The following is an 11,285-nucleotide window of genomic DNA, read 5'->3' as shown; positions in this document are numbered from 1 at the left end:
AACACAAATTATAAGCAAAAAAACTATTAAACCAACACATCCAGATCCGAATCTTCCTAATTTTGAATAAATATGCTAAAAGATATATGTCCCAGGCAAACCTTTCAGTTTATCTCAACTAAAGGAGAATAGGCATTCGATAGATCTGTTTTTGAAGGGGTTGTGGGAGTAAGGAATATAGTTACACATTTAATTTGCTTGCTCTATGTGACTTCCTCTACGTGAGTTCTACGTGATGCACGTTTTGGAACCACTCTGCAGACGTGTCATTTGATAAATTAATATTTGGTAGTGAGTGGCTGAAGTGCATGGCAAATTCATTTTATTGGCAAAGCTCTGGATGTTAAAACGTCGAAGACCTTTTTTATCGTCTCGTTAATGTCAGGGCATTGGCTACCTGACTTCAGTGTGCCGTTAACGCTGCGGCACCGCTCCGGTCGCACCGCTCTGGCGCGTGTTTGCCCGAGAGCAATCCACGAGCCCGTTCAGCGACGCGCGCAGTTTTCACGAGGATTCTTAAACAGTCTCCAGGCAACCAAAACCTGACGAAACTCATCTCGCCCCTCCTCTAACGATGACAGGGTCATTCAGTGCTCTAGCGAGATGTGGACCTACGATGTTTTAAGTCAGAGATCTCATTGAAATGCGTTGCTCTGGTCACATCAACTTTTGAGAGAGCGAAGTAGCCAGCATTTTTGTGTCTGTGCATTAAGGTCGTAACGTTAACAGGTAAGTGATTCGTTTTACAGTTCTAAGGAGAGTTTAGAAATATATGCCAGTGTACTGCAGATAAACTTCAACATGAGAACAACATTGCTATTACAAATGATCCACTATGCAATAGATGAAATTACCTTTAAGTAACGTTGCCTTCTCTCACGTTTCTTGTTTTTAGTGGGGACTGCAGACTATGGTGTTTACATAGCCTTATCATTAAAGCGTGTTAGTGTATCTTTGGAAAGGCTTTACAACCATATTTATGAAAAACTACAAGGTTATTCCTTAGAGGGCAGAGCCGCTGTGTGACGCAGCCAATCCTATTGTACAATTATTTATCGATTTCATCTAACTGTGACGGCGGAGCTTGTGTACAGTCTCTCTGATGGTCCCTCCTGGTAAATACGTTTTTATTATTTACAAACCAACGTGTAAGCTACTTTGAAAAGTGGATAACCTCATAAGATGTTTAAAACCATTAATGTTATTTGAGAGTCATGTAATAAAAGTCGCAGGCTATTATTAGTTTTCTGCTGTTCCAAAATAGGGTCTTCTACTTATTCTATGTAATGGAAGAAATGAAAGAAGGAATAATAATGTGGTGCCCATCTATGTAGTTGACTTATTTGAAGGAAGAACATTTCAGTGGGCAGCGGGCCCTACTCTTGAATGTACAGATGGTAGAGTCATGGAACTCTGCAGCATCCTCAGATTCTGTTAATGATATTATAGTCTTTGATCCAGAGGCCTTGTTAACTACCCAGCTTACATCAAGAAAACAACACAAACAAACACATTTGGCTGCTTCCCTGATTTGTCCTTTGAACGTAATTCATATGGGTCTTGCCAGCATAAGTTGGCTCTGTCGGTGGATGAGAGAGAGAGGGAGAGTGAGGGAGAGACAGAGCAGTTGCCAGATCACATTTTGATGTTTCCGCTGTACCACAGCCTGCACTTAATAAGTGTAGCCTGGCCATGGGGCAGACATTGGCAAGCAGTGTAGTCGTTAAGGTTGTAACCGCTGAATGTCTGGACATGGAATTAGAGGTGCGGGCCAGTGGTGTTGCCTTTCATGCCCAATTGGAAATCCATGTGTGCCTATGTGACAGATTCTGGTCTTCAGATAGTGTTACTAGCAGGCAGGCCCAACCTTAACTTGTGTCCTGCTGTGTTTGGCTGTAGCGTAGAAGCCATTTTATGCACGTTCCCTGGTTTGTTAATAATATCCCTCATGACCTTGTAAAACCCATCTGAATTATCATCCGTATTGAATTATACGTCGATTTTTATTTTATGTCACATTGGACCCGTAGTCTTGTGATTCATTTTAAGAAACCTCACTGGTAGTTGTTCCCTGACCATCAGCTCAAAGTGCGACTTTATGGAACATTAACTGAAATAATTGCCCGGCCTTCCTGTGTGACATTAATTGGAATCGCACTGTTAATTTCACAGTGCAGTATGGGTTTTAATTTTAGAAGCTTCTTGTAACTAAGCAACTAAAATCCCCTCACCAGTTGTTTTGTTGTTGTGTCTCTATTCCTTTTTACCCCTGTAGTCTTCAAGAATTTTTACGTGAGAAGTAGTTGAGAGCTTCTTGAAACTTGATAAGCTCATAGATCTAAGGCACTGCTTCAGTGCATTAGTGCTTAAGTCTTTCCATCAGGCATGTGCTTATTGATTACGGTATTGAGTCTCCAGGATTGTTTGCTCAGGACTTCCCCATACTGTAGGCCTAGCACAGAGATCCTCCATTTATTACTGCTTGCTTTGTGTGCAGGTATGGATGGGGGTGTCGGTTTTTAAAGCCTCCCATCTCTAATGATTGCTGTCCAATCAGAGCATATGCTGTGAGGAAGTGTGTAATGTTTCACCCAGGGACATGATACCCCACCACAAGCCTTGACGTGATCGATTGAGGGTGTGATTGTGGTGCCTTAGAGATTAGTCATGATCCTGGCACCTCTCTGAAGTTAAAACAGACGTGCCGAGGCATGGGAGTGTTCTCTGTGTCCTTTGATGGTTGCACAACTTTTTTTAGAGAGCAATGAAACAGGAAATTGAATTACTCGCTGTCATCACCCGGCCTGTGAAAGTGACACATAGGTGGGAAGAAGACATGGTTGAGAGATATAGACACATGGGAGATGACAAAAAAAAAGAACTGTCACTGACAAAATACAGAATCAAATACTGATTCTGGATAATGATAATTAGTTAGATAATAAGATAATGACATTTTTTTTTGCTTGTGGTGATAAAACTGTCCGTCACCTGTAGGGTCTGTGCTGGCCCCAAAAGATTCAGTCATGACAGTCAAAGACAAAAAAGGAAAGTGCTGAGTCATTTGCTGTGTTCTGTTGCCATGGCAACTACCAAGTAAGGATCCAGTCCATGACATGAGGACTGGATGGGGAAACATTTAATTCAAGCTGTCGGCATTCAAAGATTTCCCTCACCTACGTTCTTAGTAGGTTCCTACCCGATGAGAATACATCTCATTAACATCTTTCTGTTTTTATGTCTCTTTAGGGCCACCTCAGATTGACCTATTCTCAAATGGACTTTGATTTTGTAGAAAAGCACATAGGGTCCATCTTTAATCAAGAAGAGGAGGAACAAAACGTGATTGTGACCTTACCTTGACTTTAATAGCCTGATTGTAATGGCTATGAGAGGATGACACCAGGCTATATCCGTTCTTGCTTGTAGCTTAACGTAGACATCAGATCAGCATCATGATGAGAATCACCTGACTGGAGTTTACAAATTTCCACCTTTCCATTCAGCCTCTCTCTCTCCCCTGACGGACCATGGCCACCGAGCTTCCGATGCCTCAGATCGAAGTGGAAGACGTGGACGGGCCGGACTGTTTGGACGGGTTGGACCCGCCCTCGGACGATCACCTAAGGACGCTGAAGACCCTGACGGAGAAGCTGAGGCTAGAGACACGACGGCCATCCTATCAGGAGTGGAGAGCCCAGGTGGAGGCCCACAGTGCGAGGAGACCCACAGTCCCAGGAAAAAAGACACAAGACCTGGGGCAGGGCGACGGCAGCAGCAGTAACAACCAGAGTCCTACAGAGGGGAGGCAGGGGGGAAGCGTTCTGAGTGGGGACGTCTCAGGAGACACCAGCCCGCCCTCAGGGAACCTGAAGGGGTTTGGGAATATTGACGAGGCGCTCGTTTGGCTGAGGAAGGAACTGGTAAGAGAAGCCCAAATCATCTCTGCTTCTCCTCCCTCCCTTCCTGTCCCCCCTCCCTCTTTACATTCATGTACCCGGCATCTGACTCAAACAGATGGGTCCCCCCTTTCTGAGATGGGTTCTGCTGAAGGTTTCTTCCTATTAGAATGGTGTTTTCCTTGTCACCATCTGCTATACGGGGTTCAGGCTCTGTAAAGTGCCTTGAGACAATGTCAATTGTTAATAAAAAGCGAATGGAATGATCGTATCTCAGATGTCAAGTAAACAGACTTTAGGACTCTCTCATACTCTCTCAACTCATACAGGTTCTCACAAATATTGTGTGTTTAATACTGTTCGGTCCTCTTTCATGGCATGAACAGTTGTCAGTATGAACTGGCTGTATGTCAGTGATCGCTGTGTATTTTGTTTGTTTATGCATGGCCGTGCATTATAAGCATAAATATATTTCAAAGGAGAAATGCACCTTTATCTAAAATAGTTCAAATTTTTTGAGTAGCTGAAATATTCCAAATAAATGCACTGAGAGGAATTTCGAGCAGAGTTGGTCATTCTCAAGGAGCTCACGAAACCAGAATATGTTGGTCTGGTGAAATGCATTTAGCCTTCCAGTATATTATCCAAAAAACCAGGGAGGAGACACAAACCTTTCGACATGTTTTGCTTCTAATTATGAAATGGTAGTAAAATCAGAAATGTTTTCTTTTCTTTACGTGCATGTGTCTCTCACAACATTTTGTAGACCTAGGACACACATGGTGCCTCATGTCAGCAAAAAGAAAACTGGTACTCTATTCATTATCATATAGTGTTATGAAAGTTTAACCAGATTTGTCAAATCGGTTTTCAAAATATTTGTATTTTGTATACAGTGTAAGGGTTAACTTTTTAAAATTCCTTTGGAAGGTAGACATTTCCTTTAATTTGACACTGATCACTTAGGTCTCACACGTGTACTTGTGGAAACCACATGAGGTTTCTCATGGGGACTTGATATCCAGCCTTTCCCCCGCTCCTGTGCAATATTTCACCACCTCCCAGAGAGCCTCGGGAGTTGATCTGCCACTAGTTAGCTAATTACAAATTAACAACAGATTTTCCAAGAGGGTTGTCTTTTTTTCTTTTTCTTTTTGCTGCTGGGCTTAATGATGTGATGGGTGGCACATACGCATGCATGGGCTGTTATGGCCACGGCACGCAAAGAGGCCCCTCTTGGCCCCCTCCCCCGAGCGCTTCCCAGTGTGTGTCCACAAACATTTGTACAAAGAAATTTACACACAGGAAGAATGGGTGTTAGCAGTGAAAGGAATAGGGAAGGATCGTGTTGCTTTTGTACTCCCTCTACCAAGGAGCCGTGTTTGTGTATCTGTCTGGCTGTTGTTCTCTTGTAAAAAATTAACTAGCAGCTTTCCATACGAATGGAAACATCCGGGACGCTTTTTTAAGGACAGAACAATTTCTCCCAACATAGAGCTGTGTGACAATAAAAGGTCAGGCCTGAAAAGCATTTGAATAGGGAGAATCACACTACTGTTGTGGCAGCAGACCTCCCAGAACATGTTGCTGTGTAAAGACATATCAGTTAAAGGATCAGTGAGGCATTTTGATTGGAAACTAGCAATCTAACTACTAACTAAAAAGGCATGTGAAATCTGTACAAACACAACAACAGCACAGTTGGCAGCACTGATAAAAGGCTGATCCAGACCACAGAACTGCATAGACCATAGAGCATAGCGTAGGCGGCTAGTTGGAACAACAGGTGTGTTTATCCGTTCTTCACACGACTATATAGCATGGAAATTAATTTGAAAAAGATACCAGTTACAAAAATGTTGCAAATTGTCTCTTTAGAGAAAGCATATCAGTTAGAGTGAATTTTGCAGTTTTGAAATGAAGGTTTGAAATGGCTTTCTGTTGTCGTTTTGGATAGCTCTCCAGCTTTCCTCCACTCTGATTGGTTGCTTCCCCCCTCTCTCTGTCTCTATCCAGAAGGAGATGCGTCTGCAGGACCAACAGTTGGCGAGGCAGCTCATGCGTCTCCGTGGCGACATCAACAAGCTGAAGATTGAGCAGACGTGCCATCTGCACCGGCGCATGCTCAACGACGCCACCTACGGGCTGGAGGAGCGCGACGAGCTGTCCGACCTGCTGTGCGATGGCCCGGTCACGCCAGGCTTCGGCCTCTCCGCCCCTCTGCGCCTCATCGGCGTCACCAAGATGAACATCAACTCCCGCCGCTTCTCGCTCTGCTAGCAGCGGACCAAGGCAGGGGGTCTTAAGCCTACTCCAGAAAGGCCCAACACTGAGAGTCTTCTACCTATACCTGGTCCAAGTGCACCTGATTTGAAGACAGAGTTTGTCTGTCTGTGACTGTGACTGTGACTGTGGCTCACCACTAGAGCAACACATCTTGAATATCCTGTTCTCTGTGAGGTCAACTGGCATGTCCTTTCATCCTTCCCTCCTCTGCGTACCTGATCGCCCTCATCAGTAGCACGTCTGATTTAGCTAATGGAACACACCGATGTGCTTATGTGGAAGGGTAGATGGAGCTGGGCTGGAGCTGAATTGAAAAAACACCAGGACTAAAGAAAGATGATGGGGCAGAGAGCGGATAGCATTCACATAAAAAAAGCCTTAGCATCTTCCTCGTTTGCAGGAAGTCAATGCTGGACTGATCCCCTTTGGACCCTTCTGAGTTGCATGTGCACCAGATCTGCACTAGATCCTGGCCAGATGTAGATTCCCCTCCCCACTAGAAGCTGACTTAGGTCTATCCTTGACAAGGGATCCATTGGATTTGTGATCCAGGATCCAGTAGATGTGGGGATCCTGGGATACACTGGGCCATGAAGGTTCTGAGTCACCTGCCCTCTGAGCTGAGTTTCATACTGGCTCCCTACCACACCCCCCCTCTTTCTCTCTCTCTCTGTCTCTGTCGACAGTACAAACTTGTGGGTCGGGGATCTTCATGGATGATTGCCTCATTAGCAGTGGCCCCTCATGTAAAGCCAAGTTTGTGTAGCTCGTTTGCCTCTTGAGTTTTGACTTTTTGCCTTCTGCCTTTTGCTGACTAAAGCCTTAACGTTCTTTGGAGAAAACCCTTTCAAATGTAGCCGCACATTTAACGCATATCCCCAAAGGAAGAAATGCACAACTGTCTTTGGTTTTGTGTGTGTGTGCGTGCTATTACTTTCATGGCTGTAAAGATAAAGAAACTTTAACAAATTTTGTTAATTTTTACCCAATATCTTCTGCTATTCTGTACAATGATAACAATAAACAAAACATCTTAGGAAATATCCTGTCAGTCACATTTGTAACTTAGCCAACAACTCAGCAGGGTTTTTGTCTGATTTTCCTGCCGAGTAAAAGTCTGCAATGCCATGTACAAAGACTGTAACCAACGAGACAGTACTGTTTGTACAGTCAGCTGCTGTATTCATACTCAGTCAACCTGCAATAATTCAGTGCATCTTGCGCAGGAGGTGCTTGCGGTGTGAAGGGTCGCTTGAGGCACGCAGACAGTATGTGTTAATTTAATGCATTTTTCCATGTCTACGGGACTTGAGACGAGACAGACTTGCCTGGCTGCATTCTAAAGTTGTTGTAAAACACCAACTTTGTTTCCCACATGGACCACAAACACACATGCATGTGTGTACAAAGAGCCTGGCTTAGTCAGTCCCTCTAGTAACGCTTGGTTGTCCTGCAGGAACAATGTAGATCTTATGGATGCCGCAAATGACATGAGTCATTGTATACAGGGAAGGCCTCTTGGTTCTCTGTAGAAGTATACACAAACACAATGCCCACATGGCCGGCCAGAATTAAGTGGCTACCAATTAACCGCCCAGGCAACATTGCTTGCCTTTTCACCACAACATTTAGCTTAATTCCAGAACAATGCGAAAACTGGATTCCCTACTTGGCTACATGGATATAGTCTTGTAAGGCATGATCTTTGTGTCCTACTACAGCAATAAAACACAAGGGTTATGTTGCAGAGACAAATCCAGGGTGCCATAGACTGACCTTTGTACTCGGTTAAGAACCCTGAGGTAAAATGTATCTGGGACAATAGCTGGAAGGGTGCTCTCTAGCTTAGCATCGATAGTTCTTAACACGGTCATATTTCACATCCAGGCAATGGCAAACCTTTATGTGAGACACTCTGTAATCAGATGACTCAAGTGATGTCTGTCGCACACCCTCTTCCTGTGCAAGTTAATACAACCCCTTTTCTTCAGGTGAGTGTGATCTGTCATCCCCGTTATAGATTACAACAGTTTGTAAGAGAGTAATATTTCCTTTATAATAGGTGTAAGTTGGATATACTCATACCCACTGGGACTTGAACACAGGGTTGTTTATCTATGTTGTTTTTTGGCACCTTTCACAATTGGCTTTAGGAGCTCCTTTGGTTTTTGCCAGTCAAGCATGTACAGACTGTTGAGTTTTCTGTCTTTCTTTGTTTCCTTCATTCTGTTTTTTTCCCCCTTTCTTTTATTCGTTCTTTCCTTCTTTGTCTATTTAATACGGAGGGGGGGGGGGGATGCTATGAATGAATGCCTTTGCTGAGGTCTGCATTTTCATGCTTGAGTTAAAGCTTGCTGCAGTTATTAGCACCTAAAATGGCCTCCCTGTTTGGAGAGGTAATGTAAGGTGAGCTGCAGTAAACAATGGGCCTCGTTATCACATCATGTCTTGTGCAGTAGGAAACAAAGCGCCCCACACTTCGGCACAGATGAGCAGAAGGGTGTGTACTTCTTGGGAAATAGGATAGCCAAATTCGTGAATGCCAGTGCTGATAATGGCATCACCAGAAAGTCCTAACATCCATTAATAAAACACATTCCATTTGAGTGTTCACTGGAATGTTCTCAATTTTGATGTATATGATTAAGTGCAATTCCAAAGGATTGTGAATAAGCAGTCGATCTACTGAGGAGGCGAAGGGGGAAGGCTTGGCTCAGAGCAACAAGAGCAAAAAATCTTGAATATAGTTTTTATGAGTGCCATAGGTAGATATGAGGGGTTTCGGTGTAAAGCTCTGTTTAAACTTACATCACTGAAACCTGTGTGGTGTGCAGCAAACTGCACTAAGTGGACAGTGGCTATGGCTCTTGGCATTGCATGCTTAACCGAGGAGCATCCGTATGCCATGGGTACATTTTATGAAAATCTGACGCAGATTTTCCAAACAACTCTGCTCAGACGAATCGAGGTCAGACAGGAGGCCAATGTCAGCTGTTTTGATTGCCCGCAAAGCAGTGAATCATTACACTCATTTAGGCAATTCGTGCAAGGACATCCACGGCAATCTAATGTCATTTCATTATTTATGTTCATGCAGACAGCGCTGGGAATGAAAGAATGAATGGGACCACTGGCTCGCTTCCCAAAAATGGCTCTAAAGATGCAGTTTTGCAATGCAATTTAACAAGGTCTATAAGAGGCAAAGTTCTGGGTCGCTATAGAAAAAGAGGGAAATGTATAATGCTTCATTTTGCAGTCTGTCAAATGGGCTTTGGAATCAGACATAATTCGTTTTTCAATTCATTAGGCCCATATTCTTCATACTACACACTTAAAACAAAGAGATAAAGAGTACAGCAAAGGTTCTGCATGTTTTTTCTTCTTTTTTTCAGTTTTCATTGATACTACAATAAGTGACGTGTTCTCCATGGATTAAGTAAAACAGGAAATCAGTGGCGGACAGGAAAATCTGAGTCACAATGTGTCCCATAAAAACTTAATTTACATTATGTATCGTTTCCTTCTACAAAAAAGCTTGAGTGCACACAAGAGTTTCATAGCCAAAGTCAAACAGGTTTGGAAGAAAACACTGTTATGTCAAAGTAATTTAATGATCACGTGCAGGCACGCACGCCATGGTAACCCAAACCCATGTCCTCACGGAATCAGATCCAGTTGAACAAGAGTTTTAACTGTTAAGTAAGTAACAATCAGTGAGGAATTCATGACAAGAAAATGTCAACTGAATCATCATTCAACCTCAGCCTTCATATTCTGGTAAGCAACTGACTGCACAGAAAATAACAAGCTGCTTCCAAGAGACAGCAGACATTCTGAATTGTACTCGCACGGCACCGTAGGCAGGTAAGGATTACAGTGATGGCCATGTGCCCATGGATAGGCACACACTACGTGGCAAACATTTCATGTTCAGTCCTGTATCTGTGTAATTGCCAAATCATGGAGGGAGGTGATCAGATCCATGCACAGAGAAAATGTTGTCCAGAGATGAAGGCCTGCACACTCCCAGCTCTTGATGCCAAGTTATAATGATGGTGTTCGGGATTACTGTCTTTAAAAATGTAATTTGTTGGTCTGAAGAGTGTACAAATAGTGTGTATTGAAGTTTGTCATATGAGTAATTCTAAAAGAAGCAAAGTTGATAGGCGAGGATGAATTTGATCCTACTGCGCTGAGTTACACAGGTAATTAGAGCAGAGCTCTTTTCAAGTTCCCCTGAATCAAGCAAGAGGGAACATGTCAGTTTGTGTTTCTTAACCCGCCATCTCACCCAAATATGGACATGGTTATGGAAAGACTTCAAAGAAAAACATTACTTCAGGCCAGAAAGCCAATGGAAAGGAACACCAGTGGGGAGAAAAAAAGCTTATTATTTGAATGCAGAAGCGCTAAAATTGTTGCCTGCTAATCTAAGTAAACCATGAAGGGCTTATGAGAAAAGAATGTCATTGCATACTGGTACTGCAGCTCCAGTCTACAGCAGTGGTCCTCCACAGGGGGGCTGGGGCCCTCAAGGGGCCCTTAAGGAGCTGTAAGGGGAGCTGGGGCCCACACGGAGCTGTCAGGGGCACCTTGAGATGATAGGAAATTGTATATTATAAATTAAATACATAATACAAAACAAGTTATTATTATACAATAGCCTTTTTTCTATCTGTGGATATATGGGAATGGGCAAATGAAAAATGAAGGATTACGCTTGATATATATTTCAGCAAAAGTTGTTTTTGAACGGTTTTATGAGTTCAAGTGGAATAAGCTTGGCTAACGGCATTGGACTTTGTGTGTACGGATGGAGTTGCAATGATGACAAGCAGACAGGTCATGTTGGGGGGCTTAGAATATTTCCTTGGACACAGCGAGGTCCTGGGGGCAAAAAGATTTGAGAATCACTGGTCTACAGCACCATCTTACTGCTATTTGAAGGGCTCTTTAGTTCTTAAGAGAGATCATAGGGTAACACTAACACACTGAGACTGGATCACTAGGCAGTTTTTTCACCTGGATGCATAGTGCTGAAGGGTGGATCATTTACTTTATAGTGGGAAAAATATATTATGAAACGGAGAAAGAGGTGGA

At 43.3% G+C, this 11,285-nt stretch overlaps 1 protein-coding gene across 2 annotated transcripts; it reads left to right on the top strand.

Annotated features, from left to right (window-relative positions):
- Nucleotides 1-481: 481 nt before the first annotated feature.
- Nucleotides 482-7,488, top strand: fam167ab (family with sequence similarity 167 member Ab). Of its 2 annotated transcripts, none has more exons than XM_012824680.3 (3): nucleotides 482-729; nucleotides 3,507-3,923; nucleotides 5,916-7,488. In XM_012824680.3, exons 2-3 carry the CDS (start codon nucleotides 3,531-3,533, stop codon nucleotides 6,177-6,179), a joined length of 657 nt encoding a protein of 218 aa, XP_012680134.2. In that variant the 5' UTR covers nucleotides 482-729; nucleotides 3,507-3,530; the 3' UTR covers nucleotides 6,180-7,488. The 2 variants fall into 2 exon arrangements, with proteins under 2 accessions (XP_012680134.2, XP_031437888.1); XM_031582028.2 differs by having other exon boundaries at nucleotides 3,250-3,923.
- The last annotated feature ends 3,797 nt before the right edge of the window (nucleotides 7,489-11,285 follow it).

Source organism: Clupea harengus, chromosome 15 (assembly GCF_900700415.2).
Source record: "Clupea harengus chromosome 15, Ch_v2.0.2, whole genome shotgun sequence".
In the NCBI taxonomy this organism is placed as follows: domain Eukaryota; kingdom Metazoa; phylum Chordata; class Actinopteri; order Clupeiformes; family Clupeidae; genus Clupea; species Clupea harengus.
This window is presented reverse-complemented; position numbering and strand designations above follow the sequence as displayed.